Source organism: Equus caballus, chromosome 2 (assembly GCF_041296265.1).
Source record: "Equus caballus isolate H_3958 breed thoroughbred chromosome 2, TB-T2T, whole genome shotgun sequence".
Taxonomy (NCBI): Eukaryota; Metazoa; Chordata; class Mammalia; order Perissodactyla; family Equidae; genus Equus; species Equus caballus.
In genome coordinates, this window is record NC_091685.1 from 15,588,408 (window position 1) to 15,613,951 (window position 25,544).

The 25,544-nt window shown below is 42.5% G+C and overlaps 1 protein-coding gene across 5 annotated transcripts in view; it reads right to left on the reverse strand.

Annotated features, from left to right (window-relative positions):
* Positions 1 to 964: 964 nt before the first annotated feature.
* Positions 965 to 25,544, reverse strand: part of ERMAP (erythroblast membrane associated protein) — a 31,306-nt gene continuing 6,726 nt past the window's right edge. For 2 of the 5 annotated variants that reach the window (XM_070260163.1, XM_070260164.1), the window contains exons 2-14: positions 19,540 to 19,629; positions 17,706 to 17,836; positions 12,885 to 12,974; positions 12,311 to 12,649; positions 11,769 to 12,050; positions 10,104 to 10,220; positions 9,555 to 9,587; positions 8,532 to 8,564; positions 6,303 to 6,323; positions 5,492 to 5,512; positions 5,367 to 5,393; positions 5,238 to 5,264; positions 965 to 3,375 (exon numbers count right to left, since the gene is read on the reverse strand). In XM_070260163.1, the coding sequence (XP_070116264.1) occupies positions 2,651 to 3,375; positions 5,238 to 5,264; positions 5,367 to 5,393; positions 5,492 to 5,512; positions 6,303 to 6,323; positions 8,532 to 8,564; positions 9,555 to 9,587; positions 10,104 to 10,220; positions 11,769 to 12,050; positions 12,311 to 12,649; positions 12,885 to 12,969 (1,710 nt within the window). In that variant the 5' untranslated portion in view covers positions 12,970 to 12,974; positions 17,706 to 17,836; positions 19,540 to 19,629 and the 3' untranslated portion in view covers positions 965 to 2,650. Of the gene's footprint in view, positions 3,376 to 5,237; positions 5,265 to 5,366; positions 5,394 to 5,491; positions 5,513 to 6,302; positions 6,324 to 8,531; positions 8,565 to 9,554; positions 9,588 to 10,103; positions 10,221 to 11,768; positions 12,051 to 12,310; positions 12,650 to 12,884; positions 12,975 to 13,122; positions 13,263 to 17,705; positions 17,934 to 19,539; positions 19,630 to 25,544 lie in introns of those variants that run through there. The other 3 variants (XM_070260166.1, XM_014737549.3, XM_070260165.1) reach the window with 3 other exon arrangements.

Consider the following 25,544-nt stretch of genomic DNA (forward strand, 5'->3'; position numbering starts at 1 on the left):
ATTCATCGCAGCATTATTTACAATAGCCAAGACGTGGAACCAACCTACATGCCCAGAAACTGATGATTGGGTAAAGAAGATATGGTATATATACACAATGGAATACTACTCAGCCATAAAAAAAAGACAAAATTGGCCCATTCGCAGCAACGTGGATGGACCTCGAGGGTATTATGTTAAGCAAAATAAACCAGTCAGAGAAAGACGAACTCTATATGACTCCACTCATCGGTGGAAGTTAACATATTGACAAGGAGATCTGATCGGTGGTTGCCAGGGAAAAGGGGGGGCGAGGGGAGGGCACAAAGGGGGAAGAGGTGTACCCACAACATGACTAACAATAATGTACAACTGAAATCTTACAAGGTTGTAATCTATCATAACATTAATAAAAAAAAATGTCTACTATATAGGCTAGAATTCTACAGGCTTCTCGTGTATGCATGGTATTTCAGCGCAAAGAGCAAAGAGTATTGTCTTCAGAGCTAGATAAACCAGATTTATAGTCCCAGTTCTACCACCCACGAGCACGATTTCCCTCCCCTATGAAATCCCTGGCAGAACTGTTGTAAGGATTAAATGAGTTTAATCACCTAAAGCTTCTCCCTCCACAAATATCAGTTCTCTTTCCTGCTGGTAAGTTCTCTTGGGTGCAACCAGTGTGAACAATGAAAGTTAGTTTTAAGATTGAGTTATTCAGGAAAGTATGTTTGAAACTGAATATGGATGAGTGAAATATAAATAACCCACATATATTATTAGTTTATAAATGGATATAAATAAAATACTGAGAAGGCAGACTCAGAAATAAAACTGTGGCTTTATTTTTAACTGTGGTTACAGCTTGCTTGGGTGAATTTGAGGCTGTTTGGGAAACCAATCCCATAGTGTGCTTTTCTCCTACCAGCCCCAAACCTTTCCCCACAACTTCTCATTCATGATAAAAATAACAGCACGCCAAACAAAGAATACCAAACTTTTATTTAAGAACAGTACAAAAGCAAACAAAAAATTCCACTCAGGCACTGTGATGGTTAGTTTTATATGTCAGCTTGACTGGGTTACAAGGTGCCCACATATCTGGTCAAACATTCTGGGTGATTCCTGTGAGGGTGTTTTTGCATGAGATTAACATTTAAATCAGTAGATTGAGTAAAGCAGATTCCCCTCCCTAACATGGGTGGGCCTCATCCAATCAGTTGAAGGCCTGAACAGAACCAAAAAGCTGACCCTCCCCATAGAAAAAGAGAATTCTTCCTGCCTGACAGCCTTCAGACTGAGCCATCAACTTTTTGCCTACCTTCAGACTCAAACTGAAATATTGGTTCTTCCTGTGTCTTGAGCCTGTGTGTCAACCTTCAAACTGGACCTACAATGCAGGCTTTCCCAGGTTTGGGGCCTTCGGTCTCAGCCAGGAACTAAACCATTGGGTGCCTTGGGTCTCCAGCTTGCTGACTGACCCCACAGATCTTGGGACTTGCCAGCCTCCATAATTGCAAGAGCCAGTTCCTTATAATAAAGACCTCTCTTTCACTCCCTCCCTCTCTCTCTCTCTCTCTGCATACATATTCTGTTGGGTAGAACCGTGTACCCATCTGCAGACTGATACCCAACACCTCCACAAAGAGGCCAGATCACATATGTGTGTGACTTGAAAGTGGCTTCTTTCTGCAATCCACACCAAAAATCAGGTTCGTTATTTTATTTTCACACCTGGCCTACTAACTTCCTATTTGAAATCAATACTCTTTGACCTAAGAGGCTGTTTGCTACACAAACAGTCAAGTCTTTCAATATCATTTCTTGTGGGAAAAAATTGCCACTCTTTCTAGCTGGGCCTCTCTGAATCCCAGGACGGGATTCAAAAGGGCCAGCAAAAGACTCACCGCCACCGTCTTTTCAAGGCCACACACAGCTGGGCTGCTCTGAAAATGCTTCCCAGCTCCATGATTGTGCTCCCGAGGCATTTCAGGATTATAGCGACCATGTTTACAGTCCCTGTACCTGGGTATCATCAATAGATAAATCAGATTTGAAAGCACGTACATTAGCTCTGGATGTCACCAAACTAGGGTGTAAACAGCATCAAGGAAATGGAAAAGGATGGCATGTTGTACCCCTCTGTCCTGAGCCCCTGTCTCATATTCCAGAAGAATGAAGAGTGTGTCATCCAAAACATGTTTACTTTTTAAAAACTGGCTTTGAGGGCTAGAGGCCTGAACTGAGAGACAGAAAAGGAGAAAAGCAATTCTTGATGGGAAAAGTAAGAAGTCAGGGATTGGGCACCATAACGTCATGACCAAAAGCTCAAATGCAGGATGAGGCAGGAGGAAGTTCTTCTAAATACCCCTCAAGTAGAGAACCCCTGGATCTCGGGGAAACACCTTCAACATCACCACCTAAACCTAATCTGATCGTTCATTCGGCTTTCAAGAATGCTCCTTCCAGGGTAATGACAACTTCAAGTGCCCAGAAAGAGGGAAGGGTTTAGAACCGAGCCCGGGGAGAAAGCTGGTACAAATTGAAACCACAAAAGGATCTGGATTTGGGGAAAGAAGATGAGATGTTCCAGAATCACGTGTTGGGCCAGGAGACTGAAATCCAGGGCACTGGGCTGGACGGTCAGGGGAGCGAGTAATGGGGCACGTCCCTAAAAAGAAGGCACATTGAGCCCCTGGAGGGCTGGGCTAAGGTCAGAGGGCCAGGACAGGATCATATCCTTGAGGGGCAAAAGCTCTGGTGTCTGAGGGGGCAGTAAGGAAGGGTCCACCTTCAGGGCCACGTCTCCATTGGCACGGCCTTTTTCTTCTGGCTTGGGCACAATTGATTCCTCAGATTTCTGGAGTTCTGAAAGGATGATTAGAGGTGCCATGTTCCTGCCTTCATCATGAAGGCAAGGTTCAAAGAAAGGGCGAAGGGGGCCAGAGAAAGTGTGGGTGAAAGTAAAGATGTGGGATTTGTCAGTCACATTGTAGAAGGAGATGACTCCTGCCTCGTAGTCCAGGAAAATCCCCACACACCTCGGGGGCTCTTTCAGGCGGAAGCAGGTCTGCGGGGAAGTGAGGGCTTCGTACTCATTCCCCTGACTCTGTCGCACAAGCCAGTGTCCATTGGCAGGCGAGGCGGTGACCTTCCCCTTCCTGCTCACTGAGTCACTACACACCCCCAGGATCCATTTGGTCTTGTCTCCCACGTACACCTCCCAGTAGTGACAGCCAGCCGTGAAGTACTCAGAGCCCAGGACGCTGACGACAAAATCAAATCTCTGGGGGTTGTCAGGCACAGGCTGTCTTCTGTCTCCAAGCTTCACACATCTCCGGTCCTCAGACAGGATGAGTTTGGGATGTGCTGTGTCCGGGTCCAGGGTCACCGCCACTGCAGAGAGTCAGAGAGAGGTGAGGTTTGGGAACGCTAGGTCTTAAGCCATCTTTGGGTAGCTTTAGAGGAAAAACTAATCTCTAGGTCTGCAACCACGGTCATTGGCCTATGTTAGTTCATGGTTCCCCCTCCCCCATATGTACTGGAACCAAAGAATACTGTCTTTCAGTCTCCTACATCTCCTGATAGGGTATTGAGTGAAAGAGGGAAAGCTTTTCATCTGTCTGAAGCTGCCTTATTCCTTAGGAAATAGTGCCTTTGTCTTCGATGTTCCACAGGAAGCTAATGGATGATAATAAACATAAGCTTTGATGTTAGACACAGCAGCCAGGTAGGATGTTTGAGTCCAAGCTCTACCACATGCTAGTTATGTGACCTTAGGCTTGTTAGTCATCTTGAAACCTTAGTTTCTTCAACTGTAAAATGGGAATAATGGCAGCACCTGCACTGTAGAGCTGTTGTGCAGATCTGATGAGCTAATGCACGAGAGAGCGCCTCGCTCACACTGAGTTCGCGATGCTCATTTTGTCAGCTAAAATTGTTGCTCATAATTGTCATTTTAAAAGGTTAATATAGAGGGGCTGGCCCCGTGGCCGAGTGGTTAAGTTCGCGCGCTCCGCTGCAGGCGGCCCAGTGTTTTGTTAGTTCGAATCCTGGGCGCGGACATGGCACTGCTCATCAGACCACACTGAGGCAGCGTCCCACATGCCACAACTAGAAGAACCCACAACGAAGAATACACAACTATGTACCAGAGGGCTTTGGGGAGAAAAAGGAAAAAAATAAAATCTTTAAAAGGTTAATATAGAGAGAAGGATTCTTCCTTAAAATTGTGGATTATGAGGGTCACAGGGAGTCTCCCTCCTTCCCCAAGTACAGAAATCAGGGTCTTCTTGGAGAGTTAAATCCATGAAATCCGGAATCTGCCGAGGTGATGGGAGCAAGCCAGACTGTGAGTGTGAGAAGGGTTTGTGAGAGAACGCCACCCAAGGCGACCTGGTGTTCTCTCAAGTGGCCGATCACGGATTCCATTGTACCTGCCTGAAGGAAGACAGCGTGAACAGCAGGGGGATGGAAGCAGCAGCCTGGAAAATTAACAAGGCCCCCAAAGCAGTGAAAATAACAGCTCTCACAGAAACAGCAGCAAAAAATGCAAACTGTTTAGGAATAAATTGAAAGAGAGATGCGCAAACCTTTTCGAATAAAACTATCAAAACTTTTGTAGTCTATGTTGTTGGGGCATCTGCCCAACCCATCCCCTCCTCGGAACCTCAATGACCAACCCCCAAGCAAATTGATCTTCAGAGAAAGAAGATGTGTAGAAGGGACAGGAGCCCTGGCTATTTACCCAATTGTGGCATAGGAAGGACTTCCCTAACCTGAAAGCACGGGAAGAGACTATACAGGAAAAGATTAATAAATTTGATGACATAAAAAGAAAACACTCACGCATCAAGAAAATACTATAAAGAAATTAAAATGGAAATGAAAAATGCAGAAAAATAGTGTGTGACAAATATGACCAAGAATTTATATACTTTATATAAAAAGTAGCCAGGATAGGACAGGAGCAGACAAGTCACAATGAAGAAATACATACAACCCAGAGACTTAAGAAAAATCTCAAAAATCATAGAAAACCCATAAGAAGATGAAACCAAATATTTGCCAGTGCTCTAAAAGAGGGGAGACTTTCTAAATCTAAATGTGACCCCTCAAAAACCAACAAAGGTTTTTTTAAAAATTTGATAAGCAGACACACAGATTTGATTTAAAAATTTTTTTAAATTATAGTCTGCATTCCAAAGGAACAGAACAATGGGCTCTGAAATATGGATGGATTTGAATGGTGTGCTTACCAAAGTGCAGGCGGGCCCTTCTCCAGCCTGAAAGACATAAAAGAGGATTTTTAAAGTGATGGAGAAACGGAGCGGGGGCGGGGCTGGGGGGGCCGCTTCCGTGCCAAGCATGGGGGAAGTGCATCTCACCTGAATTTGCTGCAGCTCTTTTCACCTCTATAAAAGAAGAAACAAGGAGGATGAGCTATCACTGGAGATACAGAATCAACAGGAGATAAGTTGGTATGGAAGTTGTAAAAACATGGGAAACTTACTCAATTCCTGCCGGAGTTTCTCTAAAGAATAAAAACAATTTGACAAATCAGAACGAGGGCTTCCACATGCCCCTAATGCTACAGTCCCATCCCAACCACACGCCCACATCAAATCCTCGCTAGCAACACCCCAAACTTGCCCACGACGGGGCTTGCAACAGCCATGGCTCCCAGATGTGAGCCAGGGGTCCCCAGAGATGCCCCAGAGGGTCAGCGAATTTCTGTGTGAGCCAAAACTTACCCGCAGACTGAATGAATACTGCACCTCACACATATAGGTAATGATAGCACAAATGTATGCAGATGTTGTGAGAGAAGAGTGAAATATAAGTTCATTTCAAACTATCGCTGCACTTCCGTTAGATTTTCTTAGGTATATTTTCTCAATGTAAAATAAAACAGATATGTCACATGTCTGAGTATTTTTTTGTTATGGAGACGTTCTCATACATAAAATGGTGGAGAAGCGCTACTCCACATCTTAAGTTTAATGAGGATCCGTCCACCTTGGATCCCACCTAAGGGGATGAATGCCTGGGAGCTGAGTCTTCCAGATGGCTTCATCTATGCAGCTGCATCTCTTGTGGGTAAAACGTTTCCCATTTAGAAACTGGATAACAGTTGTGCAGGAAAGAGGAGCAGAGAATGTTTGAGAAAAGAGGACTTTGAGAGCCACGAAATCCCCAACCCCATGGCTCAAAGTACACTTGCCCCCTCTCATCTGCCCCAGGAAGTGAAACTGAGACACTCATCCTAAAGCAAAGATGTCAGCAGAAGGAGGCTGGTCCCATGGTTGAGGAGCAGAACTTACTGAGGGCTTTATGGAGCTTTCCTAAAAAACAAAGAAAGAGGCATGGGTGAGCAGGTGCTGCCACTTTATCCCCGGAGCCCAGAAAGGCTCATCACTCCATTCTCCCTATGGTGGAAAGGATGACCGTGATCCTATCGGCCCCTAACCCAGTCACATCTCCCAAAGGTCAGACAGGAATCTAATGGTGCTGGTGCCACTTTCCATTGACCCAGACTGCCTGGGACTTTGGTTCCTCCTTCCTTTTAGTCTGTCTGGTTTCATTTTTGCTGTATGTATGAGTGTTTCTGTACATTTGTAACTGTGTGGACATGAGTGTGTGCCTCTCTGCCCTTTTATAACCTACTGTTTGTAATTATCTACAGTGAAAACTAGCTAAAGGCCCAGCACCACTTGTTGACATGGCTTTATTATTCTCTACAGTAACTCCCCTGAAGTCTTGTGGAGACAGTCACAGATTCGGAGATTATAGAAGGTTTGGGGACATAAGTATATGCTTCAGGGGAGTACTTGCGACTTTCCTGGAGGGGCCATCTGGCCCACATTTTCCCCTAGCACTGGCCCTGCCAGAGAATTGAATTTGAGTCCACTGCCAGGCCTTGTCCTAAGGGTTGCCCATATGTTGGGCACTAGGCATTGGGGCAATGAAGCTGAATATGATGGATTAGCAGACATTTGGTGCTGTCTAAAACATCCCTAAGATATTTGGTCCATAAGACATTTGGCCCAAAGACATTGGGTCCACGCCAAAAGGTTCTTGACGTTTGGTCCTATCCAAAACGTCCATGAGTATATTTGGTTCATGCCAAATTGTTTTGGACAGGACCAAATATCAAGGACCTTTTGGTTCTTTTGGCATGGACTCAATGTCTCCATGGATGTTTTGGACTAAATATGACCAGATATCAAGGACTTTTTGGTGTGGACCCAATGTCTGATGGATGTTTTGGACAGGACCACAAAGTCCTGCAAATATCAAGGACCTTTGGCATGGACCCAATGTCTCCATGGACGTTTTTCACGGGACCAAATGTGACCAGATATCAAGGACCTTTTGGTGTGGACCAAATGTCTGATGGATGTTTTGGACAGGACCAAATGTCCTGCAAGGATATGATGTGGCCCCGAAGGAGCTTATGGTTTATTTTTTACTATTCCCACTACCAGTAGCCTCCATTTGTTGTGTCCTGTTCTTATAATGAGGTAGGCACTGAATCATCTCAACAATGTGAGATACACATAATTGTTATTCCCATTTTACAGAGTGGTGGTCTGAGCTCAGAGGGACATGGAAATTTTCCCAGGTCATCCAGTTAGTAAGTGGCCAAAGAGGCAGGATTCAAGGTCAAATCTGTCTGAATCCTAGTCGGAGGCCTTCTCCACCACACCACACTGTTCCTTCCGCTCTTGCACAGAATGGCCCTAGTGTCCCTGAGGTGTGCATCCCCACACTTTCACCTACGTGGAGGAGGTGGAAGAGAGGAAGAGAGGAGATGCCCAAACCGTTGCATGTGGAGCCATTTCTGAGACAGTGACTTGTCTTTCCAGTTAGACTTGGCTTTTTTTGTACCCTGGGCGTCTAACTTTTATGCTCAGTGGCCCAGACCAAACACTCAATTAGTGAAGATGAAATGACAACAAGGGAAAGGAGTTCCGGGCACTGTAATAGGAAATTTTTTTAAGTTGTCTCTTTAGTCCTGAAAACAATCAGTTGAGGGGACTTATTATCCTCATTTTTACAGAGGAGGAAACCAAAGCTCAGAACAGTAAGGTGACCTATCCAAGGCCAGGAAGTGGCAGACCAATGATCTGAGCCAGGTGTTGCTGGCCCCAGAGCCTGTGACCCTCCCACTGTATCACACCACCTCTCTCCATGCGAAAGTTGTATGGATCCTTGAGATTTTCACACATTCCATGTGACCACATTAATATATTTTTAAATAGTACCTAGAGCTTCTTTTTAGATGACTGGTGGAAAGGCTGATGAAGGGAGCTCACGATAATCCAGATCTATGAATTTTGACCATGGGCGTCCCCTCACCCACTGCCACCAACCCTATAGCCTCTTGACATTGGAAAGTAAATTCCAATAATATTAGTGGAGGATATATATGTGTGATTGATGTGTATATATAATGTGCATATAGTAGTAGACTGAGGGCACTTATGTAGAAGGAGAAAGAATGTTATTTGTTATTTGTTCCCTACCCTTTATTCTATACATACAATTACCTTTTTCTTTTGCATGGCCTGTGAGAAGATTTTCTAGAGGAAGGAAAGTAAAAGAAAATGAAATTCTGTGCCACTACCTTGACGGTCCCTGATTCCTGTTGATTTAACTTGCTCCTCCACCTCTATCTCCACCTCCACCTCCCTGATCCAGACTTCATCATCTCTCACCTGGATGACAGAAATAGTGGGCCAAATTGCCCCCACAGCCTGTCTTCTTCCCAGCTCTGCTGCCAGAGAGAGCTTCTCAAAGCACAATTCTGATCGGGATAGCCCCATTCACTGCTTTACCACTGCTCTGAGGACAAAGACTAAAGTCCTCTCTGTGGTCTACAAGGCCTCCTGTGGCCTGGCCCTCACCTAACTCCACAGCCTCATGTCACCCTTCTCCTCACTCTGCACTGTTTCTTTCTCAAACTGTTCTTTCTGCTGTGGATGGTTTCTCTCCCCTCTTCCCCCATGCCGGTTCATCCTCCAGGTCAACACCACTTCCTCTGGGAACTCCTCTCCCCTCCCTGAAGTTAGTTTATTGCTATTGGTCACAGTCTTCACGGCCTTCAGAACTTCCTTTGATGGCCTTTGTACACATTATTTTTGTAATTATTGAGTTCATGTACATCTCCCTGACTAGACTGGAAACTCCAAGAAGGCAAAGACTGCCTGCTTTTCCTCACCACTGTGCCCCCAGCATCTAGTATAGTCCGGGGCACTTAGCAGATGGTTATCAATTATTTGTGGAAGGAATAAAAGCTTCCCCCACATTAGACCTACATGACTCCCATAGAATAAGATCAAGCAAGGAGTTCACAGAAAAAATCACCAAACGTATTGGAAGGCAAGCTATTACAAGTAGGAGTCAGCAAAGACTGGGAAGAACAGGTATAGACCACCAGCCCCAACCCCGTCCACTACCACCAAGGACAACAGACGTTGGGATCTTCAGGTACAGAATTTAGATTAGCGGGCACTAGAAGCACAAAAATGAACAAAACAGAGAAACATCCCCAGCCATCCCAGGACACTTACCCACCTCCACCGCCTGTTCATAGAGAAGTTTCTCTGGAAGGGAAATGGAGAGATGTCAGCTCAGCTTAAGGAAGGACTTTTTCTAACAGTTATCCAGAGATGGTCCAAGCTGCCTGAGCAGGACTTTGCTCCTTGTCACTGTGGGTGTGTGACCATTTGAAAGGATTAGAGGGTCTTCATGCCATCAGACAGGGAAAGGAGTGCCAGATTGTGTGACTTTCAAGGTACTTTGCAACCCCGAGATCTTGTGAAATGTGATCATATTTATGAGGGTTTTATCCTATGGCTAGAACTGGATTTCTTAAGTAGAAGACTGGCAGGATCAGTTATTTTTACTTTCTCAAAAGGTCAGATTTCACGGCTCTGCCCAGGAGCTTCTGCAGTTTCCCTGATCCTCTCTGCAGTGTCAGTCCCCAGAGAATGGCTCTCCCAGTTTTCTCTCCAGCCTGTGGATGACCGTCACGTCTACATCTATTTCCTCCCGGCCTTTTGCTAAAGAAGCCGGGGTCCCACTTCCTGCCAGCCCGGGCTCCCTTACCACTTACTTACCTTTTGATCTTCTTTGCTTCCAGATGAGGCAAATGCCCACCACTATGAGAAGCCCCAGGACAGGCAGGATCACAGCAAGAGCCACTGCTGAGGAAGAGAGGCTCCCTGGAGACGGGGCTGAAACAGAAACCACCCATGACCACGCTCAAGGAGACACCTTAAAGCTTCTCCTACGCCAAGGGCCCCACCTCAGACGGCAGATGGCTCAGGCACCTCCCAGCTGCCTCCATCACCTCTAGGGAGAGACCGCCAGCCAAGACTGGTGAGGCTCTTTGCTTCTCTCAGTAACTCAAACCCTGGAGGACCAGGGATGACTTTAAAGTGAAATGTTCATCTCTCAGAAGTGGCTTCAATGGTCCTGCCAGAACACAATGGGTTAAACTCAGCTTCTCAACCACAGCCTTGTCCTGCCCTATCATTCAATGGAAAAATTATCCAGGGACTTTGGAGAACCGGAGATGCTTCCTCAGCCATCACCTACACTCTTCTCGTGAGCAGTCAATGATCCCTTTGCCCCGAGCCCTATCAGCAGCGGCAAAACCATTTCTACGGTGCTACAGCAGCAGGCCAAGAAAAAAAGAGCAGAAGAGGTGCTGTGACAATTCTTGAAGAGCCTAAGCTGGGTGTGAGTCCTCGCTCAACCACTGTGGGACCCTAGGCAAGAGACGAACCCAAGCCTGGTTTGTCATCTGTAAAACAGGGATGATAATACTCCCTCTCCCAGTGGGTTCTTGGGAGATTTAAAGAGATGAAGCTGTAAAGCACTTAGCATTCAGTGAGCGGCAGGGGCAGGAGTAAGAGAAGAAGGGAGGGGGACAGAGAGAACCAAGAAGGAAGCAATGAGCAGAGGTCCATGACCCCTCCCCACCTGGGACCCCAGGCACAGTCTATCTTTCTTGGCTCTAACACCACCCTTCTGTGCCATATGGTCCCATGTTTCAATGGTCTTTAAAAGGTTCATACTCCTTTGACCTGTCAATTCTACAATCTAAGAAAATAATCTAATTCTAAGAAAATAATCAGAATCACTTCCCCAAATACATGCAAAAATGTTCACAGCGCCCTTAGTTATAATATGAAGAAAAATTGGAAACCATCCAGATGTCCAGAAATAGGGCTTTGACTAATTTTATTATGCTATAATCACACAATGTAATACTATGCAGCCCTTATATATCGTGTTGCCGAGAATTACTTAAGGACATAGGCAAAAAATGCTCATAATATTGTAAGTGGGGAAAAAAAGCCCAGGCATAAGAATACATACACATAACACATGCACACTCAGACATACATACATACAAGAAAGTCTGGAAAGAAAGGTCCCAAAATGTTAGCAGTGGTTCTCTCCAATTTATGAGATTCTAGCCCATATTTTGGTTTCTTTAAAATGTCCTGCAATTCTTTTTAACTTTATTTTAAAATAATGTCAGACTTATAGAAACCTTGCAAAAACAATACAAAGAAGTTCTACGTATCTTTCATCCAGGCTTCCCCCAAATGTTAACATAAAACGTTCTGTACTTTTTCAAGTTTTCTACAATAAACCTGTGTTATTCTTAGAATTTTAAAAATTCAAAAACTCTTTATAAAATTTCCACTAGAGTAGGAGTTTTCTTTGGCACCACCAGGGGCTTCGAGCCTGTTTTCTGTCCCAGATTTTACCTGCTATGACCATGGCTGTGGTCTTCTCTTGGTCAAGGGCCACGTTGCGGATGGTGCAGGACACATTCCCCAGGGTGGTGTCAGTGACCTTGCTGGACACCGCTGTTCCGAAGAGCCCAGCTTCATCCAGGGAATAGGCCTCCGACAGGGATGGAAGCACTCTGCCTTGAGGGTCTCTCCACTGGGCCCAAGGCTTTGGGAACCACCCCACCGACCTGCACACCAGCTGGATCCATCCAGTGTCAAACCCCTTCACGTGGATGTAAGGATCGGAGCCTAGAACTGGAGGGGAGAGATGCCTGGCAGGGCCTCGCAAGGGCGTCTCCCAGCCTGATCCCTCTTCTCACTCCCACAGCCTCCCCTGGTGAGCCAGGATGGCTATTAAGGGCACTTGCCATCTCTCTGACCCACATACTTCTCCCAAGGGGATGAGACAGTCTCTGGCTTCATCTCAATGCCTTTGCAAATCCATCCCTAACAGTAACTGCATCCCATGATTCAGATCTTGGGGGCACTTCAGTCCTCATTTAAAAATGACTAACCTGCAACCTGCAAGGTCACGGTGCCCTCTCGACTCAGATTTCCGACCTGGATTTGACATCTGTAGAGCCCTCGGTCCTCCAACTGAACGTCGCGGATCTCCAGAGTGACACTTCCCTCTTGGGCGTCTCTCACCAGCTTCGTTCTCCCCTTATATTGCGGCATCACTTCTTCCTCCCGGTCCTGCCCATCCCGGAACACGTGAACAGCCTGGGAGCTCCCCGAGGGCGAGGACCGCAGCCACGTCACGGCAGGGAGCGCCGTGACTCCCCAGAGGGAGACGGGGCAGGGCAGCTCGGCTGTGCCCCCTAGCGGGGCTGAGTGGACATTGCTGGCGTCCCCTGTGCGGTGAGGACAAAAAAGGGACAACGTGTCTAGGAGGGACAGGAGAGCAAGTGCTTGGCAAGGCTTGACGGAGGGGGCGTCTTGGGGAAGGACAGCGCCCGAGAAGGGCATTGGAAACGACTGGGGGAAGATAGAACCCAAGAAGAAATAAGGCCTCTGATCAGACCTCTTTATTCTTGGGACTCCATCATCAGATGTGGCAGGCAGGGAAGGAGGTTCAGAAATTCCTACCTGACACACGCAGGGGCAGCTGGAGGAAGATGAGCGTGATGAGGCAGCTGGAGAGCCGGGAGCCAGAGGAACTTGCCATCGCCATCCAACCTAGAAGGACAGACACAGGGAGACACAAGAAAAGGTTGGTGATTGTGAGAAAGCGTACAGCCTCAGAGGTGAGATGAAGATGGAGGCTGCACAGCCTGTGCTCTGGAATCACACAGAACAGGGTTCGAATCCCAGCTCTGCTACCTACCTCTGTGTATCCTTGTGTATCTTTGTGTGTCCTCTGTGTGTCCTTGCGACAACTTCTCTGAGACTCTGTTTCTCTGTCTTCAAAATGAGTATAACAACTGTGCCTCCTTGCAGGCTTATTGTGAAGACTGAAGGAGCTAAAAGCTCAACACGGAGGCTGGCATCATGGTCAAGTCTATAAAAGCCTGAGTCAGGATAACTCAGGATGGGAAGGTGAGATGCTGAGAGTTGCTTAGGAGGCGTAGGGAGGAATCTGAACGAATGAGACCCACAATGAACCAGGTAAACACCAGAGTACCAAGGAACGTGGTGATGTGCTCCCAGAGACTGCCTCCTGAAACCACCTCAATTGCCTTCTTTCACTGCTGGGTGTAATGTTAGCCGTAAGCTTTTCATAGATGCCTTTCATCAAGTCAAGGAAATTCCCTTCTGTTCCTAGTTTTCTGAGAGTTTTTATCAGGAATGGATGTTAAATTTTGTCAAATAATATTTCTGTATCTATTGAGATGATCATATGATTTTTAATTTTTAGTTTGTTAATATAGTAAATGACACTGATCAATTTTTTTTTGTATGTTATACCCACCTTGCATTCTGGGAATAAACCCCAGTCAATCATGATGTAGTATCCTTTTTCTATATCTTTGGAGAAAATGTGTTTAAATTTTAAGAATTTTTGCCTCTATGTCCATGAGGGATGTGGATCAGTACTTTTCTTGTACTGTCTTTTTCTGATTTGGGTAATTCACCCAGAAGGAGATGAGCAGGATTCTGTCCTCTTCAACCTTCTGGAAGAGTTTATGCAGCGCTGGTACTATTTCCTCCTCAAATGTTTGATGGAACTCACCAGTGCAGCCATCTGGGCCTAGAGTTTTCTTTATGAGAAGGCTTGTAGCTACATATTCAGTCTCTTTAATAAATACAGAGTAATTCAGGTTGCCTGTTTCTTCTTGAGTGAGCTTTGGTAGTTAGGGTCTTTCAAGGAATTTGCTTAATTAGTTGGAATCTGTAGTGATGTCACCTCTCTTACTCCTGATATCTGTAATTTGTGTCTCTTTTTCTTTGATCATTCTGGCCAGAGGTTTATCAATTTTATTGCTTTTCTCAAGAACCAGTTTTCGGTTTCATTGATTTTTCTCTAATGTTTTTCTGTTTTCTATTGTATTGGTTTCTGCTCAGATCTTTATTACTCCCTTTCTTCTGCTTCCCTTGGGTTTAAATTTGTTCTTTTTCTCGTTGCTTAGGTCATTGATTTGAGATCTTCTTTTCTAACATAGTCATTTAGTACAATAAATTTCTCCCTTGGTATTGTTTTAGTGGCTTCTCACAAATTTTGATAGGTAGCAGTTTGCATTTTCACTACATTCAAAATACTTTCTAATTTCCCTTTTGAGTTCTTCTTTGACCTGTGGGTTATTTAGAAGTGTGTTATCTAGTTTCCAGATATTTGGGAATTTTCAAGATGACCTCCTGTTATTGATTTCTAATTTAATTCCATTGTGGTCAGAAAACATACTCTGTATGACGGCAATCCTTTTAAACTTATTGACTTGTTTTATGTGCTAGCATATGGTCAATTTTGGTAAATGTTTCGTGTGTCTTGAAAAAACAAGTGTATTCTGCTATTGTTGCATAGAGTGTGACTAGTGTGATATATCTTAGCTTTTTTGGTAAGGGTGTGAATTTCAGTCATAATCTCATCTGAAAAGAGAAAAGAGTAAGTTAATGGGAGAATTCCCAAGAATCTAAGGCTAAATAAAACCAAAGGTAAAAGAAAGCCTGGTATCCCTGGCGGACTGAGGGCTGGAGTCAGAGGGCTTGGTTTTAGACTTGGCTTGGTCCCTAACTAACTGTATGACTTTCTAACTTTGAGCAAAGCACTTAAATTCTTAGACCCTGATTTTCCCATCTTTAAAACAGGAGATTCATTTACATTTGCTGAGTTCATTGTAAACTGGGAAGTAACAAGAAGTAAGAAAATGTATTTGCCTTTTGATCCAGTAAAAAATATTCTGGAAATATACTCTAAGGAAAGAATCTGAAATATGACAGGTCACATTATCTCAGTCGTATTTTTATAATAGTGAAAAACTGGAGTATCTGCTGGTCCATCAGTAAAGAAATGACTAAGCAAATTAGGGCTCATCAAGTCTGTATTTCAAATGAAAACTAGTAATGATGTGTTGAAAGCAAAATACAAAATAATATATTTACAGTGATTATAACTACACTAAAGAGTGTGAAAGAAAGGAGCTAAAAGGAAGTCCCATAAAATATGAATAGTACTTGTTAATAATTAAGGTGGTGGAAATATGGGCAATTTTTCTCATCTCTATTTCCCCACTATTGATAAAGTGCAATATAGTGACAACAAAACTTACCACAAAACTAAATTGAGCAAAAAATTAATTAATTTAATTAAGGAATTTTGATTAGAAGGAACTTTAGATTCCTTTCAAGCTCCAATATGCTACATTTCTGGTTCATGAAAAGAAAAAATTATATTTCAAGAATGTTTAACTTTCAGTTCTCTGCTAGAAATAACTTAATTTGGAAACTCGATGCCCAAGATTTAAAAAAGTGTTGAGTTAAGAGAAGGATTAGTCAGATTCTAATTTTGAGGGCCTCGAAAGCAGAGCAACAGTGAAGGAAATCCATGGTATTCAATGGAAGTTTCCAAGTCGGATGGGGAGAAGAAATCAAAGAACAGGAGAGGAGAAACAGAGAAGAAGACTGAAAAAGTAAAAGTGTGAACAGATGGTGAGTGAGAGTCTCCCTCATCATTTTCTAGGTGCCAGCTTTGCTGTAAGTCACCTGTGGTACGTCAGGTCCCCAAATACATTGGTGTATGTAAATATGTATGTTTTTCATTGCTCTGCCTAGAATTTTAATTTTTTCTTTGTATCCATCCTACTTAAAGAACTAAAAACCCTCTCTTCTCACCTCTCCCCTGCTCTGTGGCCTCAAACTCCCTCAGACTCTGTGGGCCCCTCACATTGCCCTCTGGGATGGGTCCTCCCTGCCCTGAAGCACCCACAACTCAGCCAGCTCCAGCTGACCTCCACAGTAGCCCCACGGCATTTCAGCTATTTTACAGTTTTTATCAAATAAAATGTATTGCTTTTTCTATCCCACTTATTATAGAAAATTTGGAAATTGCAAGGAAAAAAGGGCAAAAATTTTAAAATCTTCTGTAATTCCTCCGCCCAGAGATAATATGTTTCTTCAAATATTTTTTTTGTGCATGTACATAACTTTTTCAAAACATAGGACCACACTCTTTATACTGTTTTGATACCTGAGTTTTTCCCCAAGCGCCACATTATGTTCACTTTCCATGCCATCAAACATTCTTTTAGTGACGTCATTGTTCCATCATGGATACACAAGAATTTTTTAAATAATCCAATATTGTAGGATATTTAGGTTGCTTTCCAACTCATTGCCATTATCAGCATTGCTGCAGTTGATAGTGGATTGAGGGCTGGAGTTAGAAGGCTTAGTCCTACTGTTGGCTTGATTTTGTAACTTGAAGCAAGTCACTTAAACTCTTACGCCTTGAGTTTCCCATGTTTAAAATGGAGAGACTTTTAATTCACACTGCTGAATTGTCCTCCAGAAGGGTCATATCAATTCACCAAAAATGTATGAAATTGCTTATTTCCCCACAACTTTGCCATGACTTGGTTTTATCTTTTTTTAAATCTTTGTCAGTTTAATGAGCAACAAAATGGCATCTCTTTATAAAGAATTAATGGTGTTTCATTTTTATTTGTATTTCTTTGATTACTCATTTGTTATTTGGATTTCATCAATTACCCATCTATATACTTAGTCCATTTTTCTATTTGGGCATTTGTCTCTTTCTTAATGTTTGCAAAATTCTTCCTATACTAAACTACAACCACGAACACATAGGTACAGAGATTAGGTTGGTAGTTACCAAAGGGGAAGGTGGGGGAGGGTGAAAGGAGTAAAAGGGCACATGTTTACAGTGACAGATGGTAATTAGTCTTTGGGTGGTGGATATGACTACTATATAGAAATCAAAATACAATGATGTACATCTGAAATTTATATAATGTTATAAACCAATGTTACTTCAAAAAAAATTCTTCATATACTAACAATTTTTTTCTACTACACATGTTGGAAATATTTTCCCCCAGGCAGTCATTTATATTTTCAGTTTGAAACAGTTTAATTTCAAAAACTTGTAAATCAGAAAAAACATTGCAAGAGAACTTCCCTTGATAACTCCACGCAGCTTAAGAAGACCCTGCAAATCTACAGATGGCCAGTCTGAGAACACGCGGCACAGGACCTGGCTAATAGTAAGGGCCAAATAAATGTTAGCCGTACTAATTAATAACAATGACAATAATAAATAAATAAGAGTCTTTAGACAAAACCCATCCAGCCCCCTGGTCACTTGTCCCCCTCTGTGCTCCTCAAGTGACAGTTAACCATTGCCCCACTTCATCCTTGAAATTGTTCTTTTGGGTAAGGAGAAAGTTTCTCCATCGAACCTGAGGATCCTGAGAAAGTCAAGGACTAAAAAGAATGAGAGGGGAGAGGACTCACCGCCTTTGGAATCAGAGGCCCTTTGTCCCTCACTGGCAGAGCTGGAGTCTCCAAGTGGGGAACGCTCCCTCCGTCCACTCGGGGAGATCAGGCATCAGGCAGTAGCACCAGGAAGGGCTCCGAAGGTGGACCTGGGAAAAGGTCATCTTTCATTCTCAAGCCCTCAGTCCTCAGCAGGGGCTCCCTCTGCCTCCACAGACTCCCTGCTAGCTGTCTCTATACACCAACAAGCCACGCCCTGCCTGCCTGCCCCTGATAAAGGACCAGGGCAAAGAGGAAGCTCCCTACAAGTGAGGGAACCTCCGAGTGCCACCGGGTGTGAGGGACCTTCGTCCCTTAGCTCCTTTTCCCTCCCAAGCTAACTGCATAGTGATTCCCTTTGATACATTTTGATCCTATCACACCCTTTCTGAAAAGTTTGCTCCCCTTACTTTCCAAATCAAAGTAAATTTGAAGGTTGGTTTCAAAGACACTCACCAATTAGCTACCTTCTTTAACTCACCACCTTTATCTCCAGCTGCACCCAGACATGCGCTTTCTGACAAGCAAACTTGCTTACTGTCTCCCAACATGTGATAACCCCTTTCCTGCCCATCATGCTTGCAAAATATCCATAATTGTATATTCATAATATCCACATTGCATTCCTAACAATGCATTATATGCTTTTGTGCATTTTTGACCTTTATAAGCATGGAGCACATTGTACAGAATTCTCCATGATTTCCTTTTTTCACTCAACAGTACTTTCTCAGTCTAGCAGATACCTGTGGTGGCCCACGCCACATCCCCTCAGCCGACCTGATTTCGGATAGCTGAGACTTGCAGGCAAGCTACCAGCACGCCACCTCAAAGGCCACAGCATCTCTTTGCTTCTCTCTCTCCGGCTCTCTCCAAAGCCTGGAAAGGCTGTTCAGCCTGTGTGCAGCCCAGGGGTTCAGAGAAGTTAGTGTCCCAGGGGATCAAATGGGGCGCTGATGGGAGTCAGTGGGAAATGCACCAACCTCACACCTTTAGAGGGACCCTTCTGAGCTGTGTTCTACACCATTCCTCAGAGAGTTCCCAGCGAGAAGGAGCACAGTGGCCCGCAGTCATCACAGCTCAATAATGCACGTTCTGTTGTTCTTCCTTCCTTGTCTTCTCACTCACCATTTCTGAGATCACCTTCTAAATAAACGCTCTCACCAAAGGTCTGTCTCCCACTCTGCTTTTGGTGGAGTACAAATGAAGACACTGAAATTCACCCAGATTGATGCACAGAGCTCTAGTACGTCCACTCACCACTGTGCGGTAGACCGTTGTATAAATATACCAACAGTTCGTCCATTCCCTTGCTGATGAAAATATGTTGTTTCTGGACTTTTGCTGTTACAAACAGTGCTGCTGCAAACATCCTTGATATATGTTTCCTGGTTCACACGTGCAAGAGTTTCTCAAGGCAGCAGTTCTCAATGTGCGGTCCGTGAACTCTGGGAGACCCTGAGACCCTTTCAGGAAGTCCCCCAGTATTATTACGTTTATAGTAATACTAAGCTGTTATTTGCCTTTTTCACTGTGGTGACATTTTCAATGACACTGCGAAAGCAATGATGGGTAAAACTGCCAGCACCTTAGTACAAATCAAGGGAGTGGCACCAAACTGCAGTAAAAGTTACTAATTTTATTAAACTTCAACCACTGAACACATATCTTTTAAATATTCCGTATTTAAATATTAAAAATGGGAGGTCAGCAGTTCTGCTGCATATCAAGGTGTGAGGACTCCCTAGGAAAAGGGTTAAGTGATTGAATTGTGAGTTGAACCAGCTCCTCTACTCATGAACACCATTCTTACCTAGAAGTACATCTGGTAGAAAAACCTCGATTATTCAGCCTTGGGCATCTGGCAGACGTTTTCTCCAAAAGGAACCAAGTGCATCTGTCACTGCAAAGAAAACAACTGACAGTTTTGGTTGCTGAAAATTCAATATTTTTAATGAAAATTAGAAATTTGGAAAACTTTTATCTGCCACTGTGAGCTTGATAGCTTCCCAATAAAGAAAGACTTTTCTGATGAGATTTGCGGTGACTTTAATGAATGTGATTTTGATGTTGTATAATGAAATGTGGCAACATTTAAAAGATTTACATAACTCAGTGAACCAATAATTTTCAAATGACTAATGCTTGGCTTGACAAAATCACGCATAGATAAGATCCAGTCAAAATGCAAGATAGTGAGTTTTACTGTAACAGAGCCTGAATAGTTCATTGGTGTAGCATATACGTGAAAGTTGCTAAGAGAATAGATGTTAAATATTCTCACCACTAAAAAGAAATGGTAATTATGCGACATGATGAAAATGTTAACAAACGTTATGGTGGTTATCATTTTGCAATATGTAAGTATCAAATCAACACCTGGAACACCTTAAACTTACACAATGTTATATGTCAGTTACATCTCAGTAAAGCTACAAGAGAAAAAAGTTCATTGTTATGGTTTCAGATTCCATGTTGCAACAATCTTTAAGAAACTACCATTTGTAGAGTTCTGGCATAGTATCAAAGAAGACCATCCACAATTATCTGAGCAGGCGATTGAAATGCTCCTTTTCCAATTACATACACTTCAACCACAAAACACACTGCAGCAGAGTCAGTGGAATAACTGATATGAAAACACAGCTGTCTTCTATGAAGCCAGACGCTTAAAAGATTTACAGAAATATAAAGCAATGACACTCTTCTCACTAATTTTTTCAGACAATAGTTGTTTTTCATAAAATATGTTGTTTATGTTAATATTTAATGTGTTTATTATTTTTAAAGTAATAATTACATTTTAAATTCCTTGTTTTTAATTTAATATGGTAATTTTAATTTAATATGGTAAATTAATAAATGGTAAAATAAAAAATTAATTTAATATGGTAAATTTCAAAAGCTATAACTCACATAAACTAATCTCTTTGGGGTCTTCAATAATTTTTAAGAGTGTAAAGGGGCCCTGAGAATATATAAGTAAAAGTGGTATATTGCAAGGTTGTAGATGATGCTAAATTGTTTTCCAAAGTGACAATTTTCATTATTAGTGTATTTACTGCTTCCTCAAGAAGCACTTTAACTTTATCAGATAATCTAAATCACATCATAAAATTGGTTTCTTCTTGTGCAATTTTCTTTTTGGACTTCTAAATCCCAGAGGTGAGAAAAGTGATATAGCTATAGACATCACTCATAATTCCGGAATATAGTGATAACCCTTAACATTTTTGGTCTATATGCTTCTAGACTTTTTTCCTCAAAAAATTGGGCCATGCGATACATAATAATGAGTAAACTGTATTTTTACTTAGGTATGTTTATAATGGTTTTGATCTCAGTAATTATTTCTTGATTCTAGATTTTTAAATTTATTTTGGGCGGAAGCCTATAATCCTCCATTCATTAACCACAGGTCAATTTATAAAAATTAAACTGTACTCTGCTTTAAAGAAGGAGATGGACCTCTGGACTTCCAGTTAAATAAATATGGTTCATTGAACACAAATGCATGTCTCTGTTACCTCCCCAAATTTCACAATTATGGAATGAAAAAGGAAAAGCCCATAAGGAAAGAGAACGAGACAGGAAGTAACTGTGAAATAGAAGTGTCAGTCAATCTCTGAACGAAGGAAAGCAGATGGATGACTAGTAACTGACTGAGTAAAAACAGAAACCAGGAGCCTATAGAGGGGGCGAGGCGGGGGCATGTCAACAAGAAGAAAGCTGATTCTCAACTGAGAACCTTCCAGGCTTGCGGTGATGGGATCAGGGACTTTTGGAAAATGGGAGGCCTGTAGTCTGTAGAAGGAGCAGTTAGACACCACCCTCTTTGGCCCTGCCACCATCCCCAAATGGTCAGGGGACTCCGCCCCCCCCCCCCCCCCCCCCCCCCCCCCCCCCCCCGTCCTGACCGAAGAGGCTTCTGGTTTGGGGAGTCCCCCAAGGGGACGAGTGGGATGGCATGGGGTGATGAGGCATCATCTGAAATGGGACTGAGTGAAAGCCCTCAATGAATAGTTAAGCCCCTTCCCACTCCCAGCTCACAGAGCCCAGAGAACCAGACTGATTCTCCCCAGGAGAGAAGTGATCTTCTCCAGAGAAAGAAGATGGCCCAAAAGAGAAGACCTGATACAGATACCCTTGAGTTCCCCAAGGAAGCGGCAGGGCGCCTGTCCCAGCATCCTACTACAGCCCGGAGGCCAAGCTCACAGAAACTCCACTCAGGTTTTGAGCGCCTCTCTCATTCTATACATATTTATTTTAAATTTATTTTCTTTCACATTATTAAACTTATTATGAAAATTTTCAAATACACACAAAAGTAGAGACAGTATTATCAGGAAGCTCCCAGTACTTATGTCTCAGATTAAATGATTATTGATATACTGCCAATTTTTATTTTATCCATCCCCCTCTCATCTTTTTTTTTCCCCCTGGACTATTTTAAAGTAAATTCCAGCCATTATATCATTTAAATTGTGAGTGCCTCAGAATGCATCTACCTAAGGACTTTCCTTAAACACACACACACACAACTACATACATTATGCCATTAGCACACCTACCAAAATTGACAATAATCTCTTGATATTATTTGATATCCAATCTATGTTCACATATTTTCAATGGTGTCAAACATGTCTTTTTACACGTGGTTGGTTCAAATCATGATCCAAACAAGGTACACACACTGCATTTTGTTGTTACACATCTTAAGTGTCTTTATTCCATAAGGATCCCTCTGCCTTTCTTTTTAAATTTTTCCTTATACCCTTGATTGTTGGTAAAACTAGGTAATTTGTCTTGCACACTGTCCCACATTCTGGATTTGGCTGATTGCTTCCTTGTGGTATCATTTGACTTATTTCTCTATTCCTCATATTTCCAGTAAACTGGAAAGCTAAAGGCTTGACTGGATTCAGGTTCTCTTTCAAGCTGTGTGACCTGGACAAGGGCCTTAACCTTTCTGTGTCTCAGTTTCCTCATTGGTAAACCAAAGATAAGAATGGTAACTACCTCATCAAGGATTAAATTAGTTAAAACATGTAAAATACTTAGAATAGACCTTGACATCCAGTAAATGGTAGCTATTATTATTATCTGAGGACAGCCTCCGACTTGAAAGACAGAGACCAAAATAAACAACAGAGACAATCTAGGAAGCAGAAGAAATGGCAGAAAATTCCAACTGATATCCTCAGAAATACAAAATAAGAGAAGATCCTGAGTTCACAACATAAAAGCAAGAGGCTGCCAAAAGGAAAGTCAGGGAACTAGGAAAAACTCTTGGAAATTAAAATCTTATCGCAGAAATGAGAAAATTCAATAGAAAAACTAGAGGATAAAGTTCAGGAAAATCTCTTTAAAGTGGAATAAACAAAACCAAGAGATGGAAAATGAAAGAGGAAAGATGAAAAAACAAGGGAATCTATCACAGAGAAAATTTTCCAGAATTGAAGACTATACAGTTCCCAGTTGAAAAGGACCACTGAGTGCCTAGCGCAGTGAATGCAAAAGACTTACCAGGACACGTCATTATGAGGGTTCAGAATCCCAAGGACGAAGGAAAAATATATATCCTAAAATCTTCCATAAACAAATGAACAAACAAAAATTACCTAGGAAGTAACAGAAATCAGAATAGATCAGACTTCTCAAGAGTCTAGCCACATGAGAAGCTGGATGACAATGGACTAACACTTTAAAATTCTGAGGGAAAATGATTTCCAATCTGGAAATTTGTACCCTGCTGAACTGTCAATCAAGTGTGAGAATAAAATAAAGCCATTTTTAGACAAGCAAGATTTCAAAAATTTACCTCCCATGAACCTCTTAAGGGGAAGTTACTGGAGAATGTGCTCCTTCAAAATGAGAGAATAAATCATGAATGGGAAGACCCAGGAGACAGGGGATTTGGCTCAGGAGACAGCAGATGGGAATCCCCAGAATGTGGTTGGGGAAAGTCCTAGAATAACAGTCAGACAGTAAGGCTAAGACGACGGTTTGCAGCGAGAGGAGGGTGGGCCTAAGGAAGGATGTCTCCAACAACAAAAAATGACATTGCAAGCTCACCAGTTCATGTGACCAGATCAAGAGATGTTTTATAGTCCTGATGGAGAGTTTCTGGAATAATTCACAATAGATGCATAGATAGCGAAGTAAATAAAAAAATAGGCAATTTTTGACTCCAGAAGAAAAGAAGTTGTTCAATAAAGTGAATGTAGTCTTAGTATGGGATATACCTTGACTGTAAGAATATTCTATAGTTATATTAATGTAAGCTCTCAGTCAACCGACGAGGGAATTTTGCAGACTGGTCAAGAGTCTGTTGATGAGAGAGAGATCGTAAACTCGTGGAAGAACAAGGAGGGGACTTTCCTTCCTTCCTCGCTCCAGCCTTCACTTTCCTGATGAAGAATCCTAAACCAGTATCTCCACACCTGTGTCTTTGTGGAACCTCATGCTTACTGGACTCTTCTTGCCTATTGCCACCTATAAGTGTAAACTAACCTAGGGCTGGCACCGTGGTACAGCGGTTAAGCCTGGAGCCCTTTGCTTCAGCAGCCCAGGTACGTGGGTTCGGATCCCAGGTATGGACCTATACCACCTCTCAAGTCCTGCTATGGCAGTGACCCAAATACAAAATAGAGGAAAACAGAGTAAGACCAGCATAGATATTAGCTCAGGGCTAATCTTCCTCAATCCAAAAAAGAGGAAGATTGGCAACAGGTGTTAGACAAATCTTCCTCAGCAAAAAAAGAAAAGAAAAGTGTAAACTAACCATCTTTCTCTCTCTCTCTCACACACACACACACACACCCCTCTGACTTATCCTCTTCCTCGGCCTTTCCCAAGCCGGCTCATCATACCTTCACGTTTATCAGCGCTTCCACACTATTTTTCCAATCTTCCTGTCTGGCTTTTCCACTCCCTCATACCCTATATCCAGTCTGTTTTCGTTGGCTTTTTAATGCCTCCCAAAAGTCCCCGCCCTGTCTCCAGCTGTAATCGAATCCAGAGCTTGTATAAACCTTATGAACTGTACAAGATGACACAAACGTAAAATACCACTATTATGCCAACACTTCTGAAATAGACTCTGGCTTTGTTAAGTTTACTAATAATAATAATCCAATCAACATTTGTATAGAATTTAAAAAATAACATTTATTGCACTTTCTTCTAATTGAAAGAAGAAAGTATAAATCTTGCTCAAGTATAAATATTCATCGTGGAAATTTTGGAAAATACATAAAGGCACAAAGAAGATAAAAACAACCTTTACTCTTAAAGTAATCCGGATTTACGTTGTGGTGTGTTTTCATCAAGCCTCTTTTCTATGTGTATATAATAATGTTTTTTGAAACAATAAAACAAATATTGTGATTATGTTGCATATATTTTTGTAACTTTTTCATTTAATATGCTAAAAACATTTTATTATGTCAATTGATATTCTTCTATGTCATTTTAATGGCTGCACAGAATCCCATTATAGCTATCCTATCAGGTATTTAATCAACTCCTATTACAAATATTTTGGTTGTTTCCAGCTTTTTACTCTTAGGGATAGTTCTCTCTCTGATGATTTAGTTAGGATAACTTAGAAGTGGAGTTGCTGAGTCAAAAGTTGTGCTCATTCTTTTTTATTGTGGTAAAAAAAACACAAAATTTACCATTCTGATCACTTTTAAGTGTACAGCACAGTGGTATTAACTATACGCACATTTCATCTTGCAAAACTGAAACTCTGTATCCATTAAATAACTTCCTTTCTCCCCCTCTCCCAGCCCCCATCGATCACCAGTCTAC